Consider the following 15,528-nt stretch of genomic DNA (forward strand, 5'->3'; position numbering starts at 1 on the left):
GTCACCCCTATTTTTCTATCTCAGAGCATCTCTTCACCTTCCCTCGTTCTCCTCCTCTCCTCCAACATCAGTCTCTCCCTCACTTTCTGCTCTCCAGTGCTTGTCCTTGCTCTCTGTCTACCTTCCTCTTTCCTCCCTCCCTCCCTCTCCTCTTCCCCCTCCTCTTCCTTGTGCTGCGCTCTCGACTGGTTCTCATTCCCTCTCGCTCACACACTCAGGCAGCATCCTCCCCATCCTCTCCACTTTTCTACCTTCACACTCACCTCTCCGCGCCTCCCTCTGTCTGCTCCTCTCGCCTCTTTTCTTTTTTTTTTTCTCCATCACCTACTAACACATATCATCTCTGGCATCTCTCCCCCGTCTCCCTCCTCCTTCTCTTCAATTCCTCCCTCTTTTCTCACACACTCAACCTTGCTGTCTCACGCGTGTACACACTCATACTGATTGGCACCCAAGGACAGAGCAGCCTCTCTCCCAAACCGGCGACTGTGCTTGTGCCGCCTGCCGGTTTCTTGATTCTGAGCTCAGCTGAGGAAGAGGACGAGAAAGAGGCCATGGAGCACAGTCATATCTTCCCCGCTTTTTCCTCCAATGGGAGCACCTGGAGTCCTGGGCAGCCTCCCTCTGAGGTTACCCAGGGATGCCCTCTCGGACCACTGCCGGTCATCTACTACAGCGTCCTGCTCTGTCTTGGCCTGCCAGGTAAGAGACTTGCATATGTTTGTGTGTTTTTTGTGTGTACGTTGAATCACATGCCAACTCTTTCCATATTAATTTGCTCACATTTTAGATTAGAATCTGCACTGGTGGGTTGCAGGAGTCACGCTTTGCATGTTAAACAGTTGTGCACTTGTATGTAGGCTTGAGTGTGTGTCATGCACAGCTGCTCCTCAATGTCACACACTCTGTTGATTTGTCATTCTGACCTTGTGGCAGTCATTTGTACATGTGTGTGTACTTTGTGTATATTTGTCTGTTGGAGTTTGCTTCCACATGTGTCTCTTAAGTTGGTAAAACAACATCTTTACATCCAGCATATGATTTCAATTCTAGCATTATTTACATCAATCTGAGGTTTACATTGATGTTTGTGTGCACAAGGATTAAGTAAGTGATGACTCAAGTGTGACCTGTTGACTGAGTGTGTCAGTGACCTGAATGAATTAATGACGCTTCCTGGTTGTGTCTTTACCATCGACCGATGAGTCCATTCACAGTGACTGCCAGCCTCTGTCCCACTGCGTGATCTATGAACGCTGACCTCATCTCATAACAGGAGGCAAAGCGGTGTGTGTGGGCTAACCTTACATGAGATATGTGTGTGTGTGTGTGTGTGTGAGAGAGACAGAAAGAGAGAGAGAGAGGACACAACACCTGGAGGTCAGCTGAAAGAGGAGACTTGTAGATGCTTAATAACAGAGATATGGGTACAAACAATAAAATTCCTTTAGATGTTCAGATGCACTTTCACTTTATTTTCTCAACTCTTTTAACAAATATCAAAATCAAAACTACACTAATTTCAAAGGAGGTTCATCAAGGGCGTGTCCACACTTTTTAGGGCTGCCCAACTGGGGCACCGACTTGGGCAGGGGTGGCCTGAGGTTTGTTCGCACAAGATTGAGGAGAATTTATTTCGCACTTACTGTCTGCACTAATCACATCAACTTTTTAAATATTATGGTGACATAAGGAGTCCAAAAAATATGTACATCCAAAGTCACAATTCATAATATTTTAAAGATTGCAGACACACATCTGCACGCTGAAAACTATGAGCTGCAACACAATCTAAATAGTGGAGTGAAGTCCCACCTCTGGACCAGACAATAGCTATTCATTGTAAAGAATTTAGGGGTGGCATCTGTTAACTAACATCTGTACTAATGGATCTTTATGAGCTTCTAATGCCAACAAAAAAGCATCAGCTACAGGATTTATAATTTCCACATAGTTGTTTTTTTTTATATTTGTTAACACCACCGCTGTGAAGGTGTAAGACAGTGTGTGTTACAGCCTCTGCTTAAACAGCCTTTGTTGAAATTCCACACAGTACAGATTCACAGTGAGTGATCAGATGACTGTTGTAGGAAAGAAGAGAGAGATTTCTAAACAGTAAAAACGACAAACACATGTCCAGGACAAAATCAGTACAGAGACTGCTTTGTCCACAGGGGTCACCAAAATCAACAAAAATCATTCTGTGGTAAAAAACAAACAACAACAATGAAACAAACAACAAAGGACATAGGGGTTTCCTCATCAACCCTTAAATTAAAGTAACATTTGTCTGCAGATTTAAGGAGGAAGCAAAGTTTGAGTCTTTAAAGGAATCTCAAGGGGACTTGTGCTCCATAGATCCCATTTTTTCATTTCTGTATCCCTTTACTTTGACAGAGACTGAGAGCTCAACCTCAGCTGTTCTGGTTTAAAACAAATGAGCAATGCAGAGTTTTTAGAAAAAAAGCTGTTTGCAAGCCTCAGCTGCAGTAGATTTGCAGTATCAGTAAAAGTAAAGGTCTGTCCGTCTTGTCTCGCCTAATTAATTCTCTCAGAAAGCAAATCTAGTCTTGAACAAGCAATCCTCTGCGCTGCCATTTCACATTTTTGTTTGATTCAGCTTGCTGAGTTGTCTCCACAAATGTGATTGAGGCTGTTTGTTTAATCAGAGCAACAATGACCTGCTAGTGTAATGCAATCCTGCAATAGTTGTCTGAATTAATGCAGCAGGCTGATATTTTGCAGACGTACAAGTTTGACTTATTCAATCATTATGACACAGTTTGTTGGCTTCACGCTGAATCATGAATGTTTCATGAGCATGTGTGAGTAGTAACGGCGTGACCTACAGACGCACAAGTACACCACGCTCCCAGATGGATTGGAGTGTGTTAGCTTGATTACCAGCCTGTGTTTGGTTAGTTAACAGCAACAAGGCTGCAAAGAGACTTTGTCATGTCTGTATAGGTTTCTCATCCTTGTTGACCTCTAAGACAGAGACAGAGAAGGGGGGGGGGGGGGCAAGAGCAGACTTGTGAAGGGGGGAAGAAGATGAAGGAAGGTAATGAGAAAAGGGAATTTGCAGGTCAAGTAGTGGAAAATGATTGCAAGTTGACCTGCAGGGACGGGATGAAGTGAAAGCACAGGTAACAGTCGGGAAGTTTGTGGAAGACAAGAACATCCAGTACAAGAAGAAAATGAAGAAGAGGAAGAAGAAGAAAAAAAGAGGAGAAGGAAGAGGATTGCAGTTAACAGAGACATCCGAGTAATATAGAGAAAGAGAGATTAATAACGGCAGAGGCAGTGAAGTAGCACCCTTTCGGCCCAGAGTGGGGGAGCCACAGACGACGGAGCCGAAACGAATTGCCACATTTTTAATTAATTGCAAACTCTCTCTCTCTCTCTCTCTCTCTCTCTCTCTCTCTCTCTCTCTCTCTCTCTCTCTCTCTCAGTCCAACACGTTGCTTCGCACAGAAGTGTGCTGGAATAACAAACGGCACAATGAAAGTAGTCGGGCACTATGGCATGCTGCTCTTTGTGCAGCAGGCTTAAATGATCAATTTAACTAATGTATATTCAACCAGCTGTGCAGTTCAGCGTATTGCTCACACAACTCATTGCACAGCTTGCATAACCCTTGCGTCCATATTCAAATTATTACACTTTCTTTGATAGCTTCATGCTAACACAAAATGGAAATTGCCATAAACAGGCTCAAAGAAATAGCCTGGGATTGTAAATTTTCTTTAAAACTAAGAGCCAACATTTTTGATCGACAAACAAATCACTCGCTCAAAATGATACTCTGTGAACCATAAAGACTTTTTATCAGTCACTGTGTTTCATTCATCATGAGTCATACATTCACCCATGATCCGGACATTGATTAAGCATTCATAAATGGAAATGAGCACAGCAGTATTGTTAAGTGTTACCACTAAAACGCATTCTGTCTGCTTTTTTAAGGCAGTATGGGAACGATTTTATGAGACATTGCTGTTGGTTCAAGTGAGGTTAGTCTGAAGTAACTGCTGCTCTCCAGAGTGTTTGAGCTGCAGTTTTTTTTACACCATCACTTCTCTTTAAAGGTGTTTGTAGACATTTTACCTGCACACATACATTTTAAATCCCATCTGCCGAGCTTTGAGGTCACTGTTGATGCCTGAGTATATGTCTCCATTTGATTGATGTGCAAATCTTTTAATGGTAATAAAACGTCTGCATTCCAAGATAGCTCAGCAGGGCCCAGAGCCTCCGAGAGGATTGCATTTAAGTCTGTGCTATTCTACTGAACAATTATTCACATTTTATTAAATTAGTCCTGAGGCAGTCATAACAGAGTTACCAACAACTTGCAAAATGTTGATGCTTTGCAGCAACATGCAAAACATTTCTCTGATATTGCATCTATTACTCTTAAATGTATTTCACTCCTTCTATTCATAACGTCATAACATCTTACTATATATATAGTTAAAGCCCTATACTGCTGTGTTATATATATATGTATGTAAGAGTTATGCAAGACTATTTGTAAACCTACTGGAAAGCTGTTTTGATTGTTACAAACTTTTGGAGACTTTCTTTTCCGAAGGGGCTGGTGGCAAAAGTGCACTTAGAGTCAGGGTGAACGAATCTGGCAGTTTAGTGTTCACTAACGCAGCCCTCTCTGAGTGCTGTGCATGTGTGAAAGAGGAACTCTTCTACGCTCTCATTCCAGATGTGTCAGTGCATTCCCACCCTCTTCCTTTTAGCATGACATGGTTGGTTTGTCTACTGCCAATCAGCGGTGTGCCGAGCACACGTGAGAGTTTCAAAACATGTCCTCCCACTCCCTCTTATCCACCCACCTAAGAGGGATAAGGTCAAAGATGTAAGGCGCTAATGACTCCTTGTTTCACGTCACAATCCAGGCCAGGTCTCAGCCACTAATGAAGAAACGCGGCCCATTGATTTTCAGTTTGGACTATTGATCAGTCAATCTGCAGCAGTGGCAGGGCATGTGAGGTGTGTCAGTGGCTTGTTAATACTATGACATATAAGGAATACTTTGAGATTAGGGACACTCGTTTTTTACTAGTTTAGGGAACTGGACAACGAGGAGAACAATTTTAAGGGATATGAGGGTTTGGATGTAGCCATTTCCAGGTATCCAAGAACATTTCTCAAAAATTTCATGCAAGCGATCTTGAACACTGTATTGGTTGTTCACTTGTGTTCCTCACAGCACAAGACTATCGCGGACACAATCACGATATCGTCAGCAGTTTGATTACGTGCGTAGAGATCGCAACAGTTCTGAACATGAAGTCATAGGATATAAACAACACCATCTTCTTCAGCTTCCTGCTTACTTCACACACCAGCTCACACCAGTGTCACGTGGAAAACTCACTGGGGGGCTTGCAGGAAAATTCAGAATAAAGTCGGAGCGAAAACATTCTCCTGTTTGCGTTGACACATGCAGCCCACTGAAGAGTTCAAGGTTTTGCCAAAAACACTTCAAATCCACTTACATATATGTTTCTGGTTTCTTTGCAAGATTTGGTAAATCGTTAAATCAATCGATATCAATTATTTCCTCCTTCTATTTTCCCATCTACATTTAATTCCCCTGCATGTCACTCCACCCTTAATACCTTTCACCTTTATGTTTCCTGCAGTTTAAGCCATGAAAGAGCTCATTTTCATATAAGGCATTGTTCGCAAAGCCCTTAAATAAATGAACTGAGTTCTGTGAGTCACAGAGCATCGCTGTAAGGAATTCATAACAAAATGTAACTGCTTTGCCATAATATGTCTCCAGAAATTCAATATTTGGCTTCAGAGCACTTCTTTGCTTCCCTTTTTACATATTATTGGAATATGTTGAGCCTTTCTTTTTGAGCATCTTCTAGAGAAAAGATGCTTTCAATAAAATGAGATTGAATAATGCTATTAGCACTTTTCAATGCACGTTCTAGGAATGATTTCGACTTTCCTGGCAACATCAGTTTTTTTCCTGTCATTAAAACCACTATTCCAGTTTCAAACATCAACCAAGTCGTTATCCTTCTCAGTATTCATTTATTTTATTTTTTATTTATTTTTTGGCTTTGTAAGCCAAAATGTGCTCCTGGTTTTTGTTCAGTGGTTTTAAGGAATCGCTGTGCTTCATGTCCGGTCTGACACTTTGAGGAGACAAAAGGGAAATGGTTGTCATCAAGAACAAAGTGCATGTGACCTTTGAAGCAAGCTTTGATATTCAGCTCCTCTCTGTGTCCCCTCGGCTCGCTTCCTTCCTCCCACCGCCTCTCTGCTCCCATCTCCTTTCTCTCTCTTTCTGCCTCTGTCTCATTCTTCTTTCTAATCCTCCCCCTTAATTCTCTCTCAATAACCTGTTCTCTTTTCATCTCCCTGTGACCTCCCTCAGACCACACAGTCTCTTACCCATCACCCATTTCCTCATTTCTCTTTTCTCCTCTTCTCTAGCTTTATTCATCTTCGGATAATCCTGCAAAGCTGAACCCTTAATTTTCTCCTTATAAAAAACAAACAAAAAAACCTTAATTGCATTGCCAACTGTATTTTCCTTGTTTGGGGGGCAATTTTCTCTGTAAATTATTTTCTGTGTCAGGTTGGATATAAGATGCCCTTGAGAAAGCCTGATGAATGTGCAAGGAGGTCGTGTTTTGCCACAGGTTTCGAGGGGTTAAACTTCTCAGTGTCATTTATCTGAACACATCCTTTCATTGGCGGGATGAGTCAGCCTCGTTACACACCTCCAGGATCACGCTGTGACTTCTCTTTTCCCGCTAAACAACGTCAATGGTCTCTCGTTATATTAGAGGAGCAGCAGGGGGAAAAAAGGAAAAAGGCACTCCCACACAAATAGACGGGGTTGAAGGGGTCATTCAAGCAAATACACACACAGTGGCAAACACAAGTAAATAGTAGCCACACAGAAAAACCCACCTTTGGTCATTCTGATCCACTCTCAGCTAGAGACTCTTAACTGTCTTTGCAATAAGAAAAAGGAACACACAGGGAAGATTTTGTATGCTATTTTGCAGCGATATGCACATGTCTCCATTTGCAAGCATGAATGCATCTGTGTATATGATTCCTCATGCCTCTGCTCTGTGTGTGTATGAGTGTGCATCTCGCAAACTCGTCTGTCCTTATCCGTGAATGTGCATGCCCATCCAACTCTATTGCCCCCCTCCTTTTCGTCAGCCCCAGAGACAAAGTAAAGAGCAAGAGTCAATTGAAATGAATGGGAAACCCATTGCAAGCTGGTTGGAATTAAATGGAAATGTCAAGCTCACCACGGATCCTTTTTGTTTGTCTGGAGAAGGCCACCATCTCACTGGGGAGCCCAAACAGAATAAAACCCAAGCAGTGACAGTGAACACCTCACTGTGTCCATTTCATGTCTCTCCTCTCTGTTTAGCCTTTTGTGGATGAAGACAAACACAAAGCGAGATGCCTGAGGTGCAGAGATACAAAAGAGAAAGTGAGAAAATGGAGTTTAAGTGAAGCACGTCTTGCAGGACTGTGGAAGATCTCCTTTTCATAAGTGTCTGTGCAGCTACAGCAGACAAGAGGCTGCAGGTGTTTCTTTTGTTCCAACTTCCACTTGCCTTAAGTATGGACAGTATGGGATGCATTTAGAATCTGAATCAGTTTTTATTGCCAAGTACATTTATATATACGATCAATATTACAAATTTTCACTTGTGGGTTTTATGGCTTCTATTATTTTGCAATTTTACACATCTGAAGATTTGTAGTAATGGGTTTTTCTATCAAAGCCATGGCAATATTTTTGGCAAGCCTCTGTTGTAGTATATTGTTGTGTCTTTGTGTAACCTTTTTTTGTATTTGCTTGACATAGCAGAATTGTTAGAAGATTGCCCCTGCTTTGATAATAAAGTATGTTGTGTGATAAGGCATTTACTTAGGCCTGCTTACAAGATTAAAGCATAAAGTGGAGACCTTACTCATTGATCGCTGTCTTATCATTGTACGACTCTCCTTATCTAACAGGTGAGGAAGGTGTAGTCGCAGGCAGGCATACATACATCTCTGAAAAGACCTCTAAAGCTGTCGCCATATTTAGTGAGCCCAGTAATACATTTTGTGAAGAATAACATTACTGAAGGAACTGTGACTGGTAAAAGAACAGAAATAGACAGAAAGTGTAAGACTATAGCAGCAGACACACAAATCAATAACAAAGTCAACAAGATTCAGCATGAAAGCAATTTAACTGGCCTGTGAAGGGGTCTGAGTGGTGTACAAGAGGGTGGGGGGTGCACAATGTAATCCAGCAGCCCTCCCTCCATGTATGTTGTCTTGTTGAGCCTTGTAAACTGCTCTGACATCTCATTTATGGTTATTGATAGATTGTATGTTAATGAATTGGTGCATCCCAATTGCGTGTGTGTGCGCATGTGTGCTTGTTTGTGTGTGTGTGTGTGTGTCTTGCTGCACATCCTCCAGTCTGGCAAGGACATCGTCAGTCATTATGCGGAGCCTGCTTTGTAATTTGTAATCAGCTGATAGTGGCTGAGGCTGTGAAGTGTGATGTACCAGACTTCAAGCTGCCATATTTAATCCAATCCCAGATCTATTACTCCACAGATACACACACACACACACACACACACATAGACAAACATACATGGACAGTGACGGCTACTAAGTACATTGATGCAAATCACTGTCAGAGGAAACAGATTGGACATGGATTCATGCTGCAGCAGCCTGTTTCACTAAATGAGGTTTGTTAGAGACAGAGGAGGATGGATACATTATTGTTTGTTCAGGCCATTGAACCTCCACAGGAAAATTATTGATTCTTTAAAACAATGCCTCTGAACGTTACACTTCATGTCACAATGGTATTGAGTCGGCATTGAATGTCCTTCATGTTCAAGTGCTAGCAAAACAAGCATGCTCACAACTTCGAAGCCTGTGTGCTAACAGGGCGGCAGACAGGAAAAAAGTTGTATTATGGGGCTGTTCAATTCAATTTCTGAACAGCAGTTCCACGTGAGAGGCAGAAAGCTGTGCTTCTCACATCTAATGCAGGTGCACAGAGGTCATGCTTTGCAGTCGGACAAATCCAGACCTCTTTAGTCACGTTCTTTTTTAGCTGAAAGCAACAGAGTAGTGGTCCCCCTTGAGGGAGGATTTAACTGTCCTGTCTAGAGAGTTTGAATAAACAAACCAAAGGAAACAAGAGAAACATCTGATTTTGCTGCATGGAGGAGACGTTATAAGGATTTATTTTGGGGAAATGGACTTAAGATTGGAAAATAGAAGAAGACAGCAGGAGATGGGTTGCCTTTGGGCTTTGTTTTAGGGGCTAAATTGCCAGAGGCAGGCAGGAGTGAGCTCAGCAGATTGCCAAGGCTATGATGCTGCACATTGCCCTCCTGTTCTTGTTCTGGCTTTACTCTTTATTAGATATAACAATTTGGCCAAAGGGAGACACAGGTGCTGCTGGAATTATACAACAGGTACATGAAAGGGCAGAAGGGATGGAAGCAATGGGTCACCACAAAAAGGTTTTCCCTTATAGCAAAAGAAAGACCATAGAGTAGGCTATTAGCCAAGGATGTAATCACCATTATGGTTTGTCCACTTCCTTTAAACGTTGTGTTTGACATTTTGGCCTTCACCATGTTGGCTTTATGATATATGATATATGATATGATATAAAATATTTGGAAAAAAAGGTAGGGCTGAAGCAGAAAGAGGGTTGAAACACATTCAAGTTTCCAAAGCAATACAAGCATGGCTGTTCCTCAGCAAGTAATTGAGCTAGAACATCAACAGAATTTGTGTATTTTTGGCTGTGGCTGACCAAATGCACATATCATGACAAATACTTGAAATAAGGATTCATGCAGTCAGGTATGGTTAAAAAAAGACAGAAACATGCTAAAAATAATACTAGAATTATAGTCGCCATAAACACTTGAGCAGAGATTTCTTTTCAGTTTCAAACGACAGTGGTGGTGAACTCTTTTAACCTTATCTTTGTACTTGGATTAAATGTTGTACAGTGACTTTGTGTGTTCCAGTTGTTGCAGCCCTTTCAATTGCCTGCCGACTAACACACATTTTTCTCTCCTTTTTTCTGCCCTAACCCTCAACCATTCTTTTTCCAATCTTTTTTTTTTGGATCGATTTTCCATCATTTCCCATTTTCTTTCATCTACCTTCTTCTTTCAATCACCTTTCTCTATCCTCTCTCTCCTGCTCCCTCCCCCCCAGCTAATATCCTGACGGTGGTCATCCTGTCACAGCTGGTGCTACGTCGTCAGAAGTCCTCCTACAACTATCTTCTGGCTCTGGCAGCTGCTGACATCCTTGTCCTGTTCCTCATTGTGTTTGTCGACTTTATTTTGGAGGATTTCATATTGGCCGCACCGCTGCCCCTGTCAATAAACAATGCGGTGCAGGTTTTGGAGTTCTCCTCCATCCATACCTCCATATGGATCACCGTGCCTCTCACCATTGACCGCTACATTGCTGTTTGTCACCCGCTGCGCTATCACACAGTTTCCTACCCTGCCCGCACTCGAAGGGTAATATTTGCTGTGTATGTTGGGTGCCTGCTTTCTGCAGCTCCTTATTACTGGTGGCCTGAGCTGTGGCACAGCCTGCCTGGTGTGGGGAGTGGAGGAGGTGGAGGAGGTGCAGCAGGTGGAGGAGGAGAGGGTAACAGGAGAACCGTGGCCCAGCATGTCCTTGTGTGGGCCCACTGCACCACTGTCTACCTCCTCCCCTGCACCGTCTTCTTTTCCCTTAATGCTGCCATCGTTCAGAAGCTGCGCAGACGCCGCAACTGTTTCCGTCTTCGCGGCTACTCCACCGGCAAGACCACCGCAATCCTACTCGCCATCACCTCAGTCTTTGCTGTCCTGTGGGCTCCACGTACCCTCATGATCCTCTACCACTTTTACTCCCCTCCACCTGCCTCACAAGGTGCTGGCGTGTTGCTCCACATGCTCACAGATATGGCGAACATGCTTGCATTGCTCAACACCGGCGTCAACTTCTTCCTCTACTGCTTCATCAGCAAGCGTTTCCGGGGAATGGCGGCCAACGTGCTTCGAGCCATGGTGCACTGCCGAAAGCAGCCGCCTCCGTTTTACGCCAGCCACAACTTTTCCATCACAAGCAGCCCCTGGATCTCACCAGCCAACTCCCACTGCATCAAGATGTTGGTGTACCAGTATGACAAAAACGGGAAGCCAATCTGTATTTCCTCTTGAGCCGTCAGCCACCTCGCAGCTACCCCCACACTCAGCAGTACGGGAAAATATTCAGGCTTTGTCTACTTGGTGACCAGCTTACTCACGTGGGACTCATTGAGGCTTGAAAATGTCAACACGCCCAGAGAGCACAGAGGCCACGGTTTAGCTAGCTTTCAGTGGCAAGCTTGCAAGGTGGATGAAGAAACAGCAGGTTTTCACGAAGCTGACCAGCTGAGAAAGGTTGATTGTTTCCTCCAGCAAAAAAAAAACCAACAAAAAAAACAAAAAACAGTTACTGTAAGGGACTGACTGGTGAAGGGATCTCACCACCATCTATCACTGACTTTTATAGGCCGATGTTTGTATCAGTGATAAACCAATGACTAGATGAGTCCTCGGTTAAGCATCAAACATGTTTTTATGGCAGCTTGCCATTACACAACAGTGTCGAGCCTGGAACAGATGTGTCGTTTTTCCTTTGGGAGTCATCTCCAGCAATCAAGCAGAGATTCCTGGCACAGTCTTGGCACTGATCGGCTCACCTCAGAGGCCGTGCCACCGCTGGTGTGTCCATCGTCCACGGTTATGACTGTCTGTCAAGCACTTCAAAACAGCGCTGTAGTTTCCAGTTTAATATGCAGAGGAGTCTCAAAGGCTTGTTGATTTGTGCTTTTATTAAATGAACAGGCTTCCCTGACTTTCCTCACCTTCAAGTTGGCAAGATTGTCAAAGGATGAGTAGACTCTTTGCTTCTTGTTGGTTAAATATTATTAAACCTGACTGTTATTGTAGCTGCACAAGAAAAAACAAGAAAAAGTTAATTGGAGTTGTTTTAGCTCCAAGGTGTCATTAACCTATAAATCGCATTTTCAATATTAAGATGAGGAAATTTCTGCTATATGTAGATAGTCCTTGAGAAACATCCTTGATGTTTTCCTGTTCGCCATTATGTGGATGAATACAATGAATGTATCTCTTAAACCCTTTAGCTTTCTAAGATAAAGAGAAAAGGAGAGAGAGATTGAGAGGACAGAGCAATCTGCCATCCTTTTTGTTTCAACCTTTATGAGATTTTCCTTCCCATGATGCAGCAGTGAATTTGATCTCAGGGCCACAGAGAGCCGCTTTGTTCTGCCGTCCAGTAACATTTAACACCAAAGCAAAGTCATCTGCATCACCTCCACCTGGATCCTGCCTGGTAACAAACCATAAATGTAAGAGCACACACACACACAGTCACACACTCTGCAGTGTATTAAGAACACATTAAGATCAGTGCACATCTATTCTGCAGACACCTTGAGGCATCGGCGGTGTTCATCTATCTGCAGAGAATGGAGCTTTGCTAAAGGGCAGATTTCTGTTAATATCTGTCAGGAGGGATCAGACACATCTGGCTTTTATTATTAATGGATAAGACTTTAAATCTGACAGATGATCGGTGTCTGTCTTAGCTGATAATGTCATCACCTCCAGAATCTTGTTTAACACTGAAATATCTGACACGCTTAAGACGGCAACAGCAGCTGTGTCGTCGCTCTTTTTCTTAACATATCAACTATCGGAGCAAAAAATGAACTGGAAATCGGAGCAAGGAGGGTTTTGTTGCTTTGGCCATTTTTCATTTAGTCATTTATTGTAATTTTTAACTAACCAACATCATTACTAAGATAATGAGACAAAGTTATATAAAAGTGATATATTAATACAGTAATTAAAATCGTGCAGAGCAGGCAGAGCGAGACTTTCTCGAACAGCGTGGCTTAACTTGAGCACTGACTTATGCAGGGGTGGCATTTGATGTGGACACACTTATCAAGTCTGTGTTGAATTACAACATGTTAAATATGTTAAATTACTTGAAAAATGTATTGACTTTTGTAAAGGCTAAAAACAAGATGCATTTCTGAAATATACATTGGAACAAAAAACAAGAGGAACGTGCAAATGTACAGTACCTTAAATCAATATCACAATTAAGATATATGTAGGATTTATTTCCACATGGCAGACAGAAAAAAAATCTGTGTCATGAAGGATATTTGGCATGGATGTGAACATGCATTATTTCTCACTCTTTTTCTCTCTTCAGATTAGATTGATCTTTTTACCTTTAACTAAAGATTTTTGTAGAGACGAATATTCAGAGTACATCGGTTGTCTTATTATTTTGAACAGTAAGCATGTATTAAAAGCAGTAATAAATCAAAGGGCTGCATGTTTTTGACCTAGAGCTGAAGTAAAGTGAAGTATTTAACTCACAGTACTGTAAGGCTTCTGTTTTTAATGTGTTCAAAACCAAGCTTTACTTCAGATAAAGAAAAGTGAACAATGGTGTCACAGACTAAGGTTGTAAAATAAGAACGTTTTCTTTAAATAAGGGCTGAATTAGCGCAGTTTCTTACTTATGGCTCACATAAAGTTGCATTCCTTCTTTTATCTGAAAAAGACGTTAGCCTAATGCTCCCACATCCAAACCGCCCCGCCTTTCAGTTTGCACTTTCAATTCCTTTTCTTCTACAAACATTGATTTCCTTAAAATTGCAAAACAAATCGAGGACGACAAATGTCCACATTCTCCTCAACTCCTTCACTCTGCTCTCCTCCCACTCATCCACCCTCCACCTCCACTTTATGTCAAAAGCACTCGTTTAGACTTCATTATCTCAAGTGTTCCTTTTTCTCTTAAAGAAACGATTACCTTTAAGTACTTTTGTGCATCTTTTCCACCAGAAAATCACACTGTAGCAAATGCAGTCAAACTCTATTTGATGGAGATAAATAGACGAAAAATCAATAACCAATAATCACTCTGTAGCTCCTAGTCTGTGAAAAAGTCAGGCTCAACAGGAGGTTACATTTCATTTAGCGTAAAGGCACTGAAATATGTGTTTTAATCGGAATCAATACGCCTAATGAGCAGATCAATAAGAAAGTACGATCACAAAATAATAATTTTGGGCTTCAGGCCAAGGAGCTCGTGCCAGATCAATGTTGCCATGGCAATTATTTCACGTGTTAACCCCATCCAGTGTATTCGGCCATGTTAATGTGACATTTGTGCAATAACCTGCAGCTCATTTTAGAGGCCTCCAGGGAATGAAGCATGCTGGGAAACCAAAGCCAAGGGGTGGTGTGTGGGAGGGGGCTTTAAAGAGTGGCACATGCAGGTGTGCCTTCGTTTCCCATGTGAGGCTCTCTGGAGCAAGGGGAAGATGTGTGTACGTGTGTGTATGTGTGAGTATGTGTGTGTGTGGTCGGGATGGGAAGAAACAGCCCATCGTGAGGGGAAAAAAAAACATAAATCAATCAGAGGGTAAAACAATATTTTCTCTTGTACACAGACTGCTCTTTAGTGTTTCCTCTCCATCTCTCTTTCTCCAATGTTAGTGTGCAAATGTGTGTGTGTGTGTGTGTGTGTGTGTGTGTGTGTGTGTGTGTGTGTGTGTGTGTGTGTGTGTGTGTGTGTGTGTGTGTGTGTGTGTGTGTGTGTGTGTGTGTGTGTGTGTGTGTGCGTGTGTGTGTGAGAGTGCATGTCGGTGGGTGTGTGTACATATTGTCCGTGCTATACAGAATGAAGCTGTAATGCTGTAATTGTGCCATAGGACCTGTAATGTACGAATTAAACAATGTATTTATACTCAGTCTTGATGAATATAATTACATTCAGCACAGTATTATAATGATATATCCATGAATGTCAAACTGAAGCTTAGAGCATCTTTGTCTGTACTTTTCTGATTGTGATTTTTTACATGGTTAAATTTTTTGAGCAGTCTTTACCTTCGTCCACGGCAGTGTTACAGGACTGTACTGGAGCAGTTATAGGCTTGCATTAATCAGTTTTTCCTCCTAATGAATGTATTGATTGTATCAAGAGTATTTATTACTGTAACGTGACAGAGTATGCAGAAAAGTATTGACTGATATCGATATTTTTGATTAACAAAATAAAGAGCAGAATCTGTGAGGATTCAGATGAAGTGATCTGTGTCATGTTTTTCTCTGCACATACAATCACACTTTAACTCAAAATACGACTTGGACATCATTGTAGGTATAATTAAACATTCGTTTTAAGCATTAACACGTCTACATTTCTGACAGATCTGATATTTGATGAAGAGTTTGATTTTGGAAAACTGTTCTTGACTCAAACATTTTATGAGTTTTAATCAGGACTCCCAGATGTTTGCTTTTTGATATTCCTCTTTTCATTTTGTCTTTTACATGTAGAACTTCTAACATTAAAAACAAATGTTTTTGGCCCTGCTTT

The 15,528-nt window shown here is 42.0% G+C and overlaps 1 protein-coding gene across 1 annotated transcript; it reads left to right on the forward strand.

Moving 5' to 3' along the window:
- The first annotated feature begins 218 nt into the window (after window positions 1-218).
- On the forward strand, window positions 219-15,220 carry gpr139 (G protein-coupled receptor 139). Its single transcript, XM_079366650.1, has 2 exons — window positions 219-702; window positions 10,267-15,220. The coding sequence occupies exons 1-2, from the start codon at window positions 555-557 to the stop codon at window positions 11,268-11,270; spliced, it is 1,152 nt and encodes a 383-aa protein (XP_079222776.1). The 5' UTR covers window positions 219-554; the 3' UTR covers window positions 11,271-15,220.
- Window positions 15,221-15,528: the final 308 nt, after the last annotated feature.

The sequence above is a fragment of the Symphodus melops genome (assembly GCF_947650265.1).
Source record: "Symphodus melops genome assembly, chromosome: 17".
NCBI classification, from domain to species: domain Eukaryota; kingdom Metazoa; phylum Chordata; class Actinopteri; order Labriformes; family Labridae; genus Symphodus; species Symphodus melops.

Excerpts from the sequence above, each read along its gene's own strand:
- gpr139 (XM_079366650.1), top strand. The coding sequence starts at position 555 with ATGGAGCACAGTCATATCTTCCCCGCTTTTTCCTCCAATGGGAGCACC. Across the intron at positions 703-10,266 it reads GCTCTGTCTTGGCCTGCCAG|CTAATATCCTGACGGTGGTC; the intron begins GTAAGAGACTTG and ends CCTCCCCCCCAG.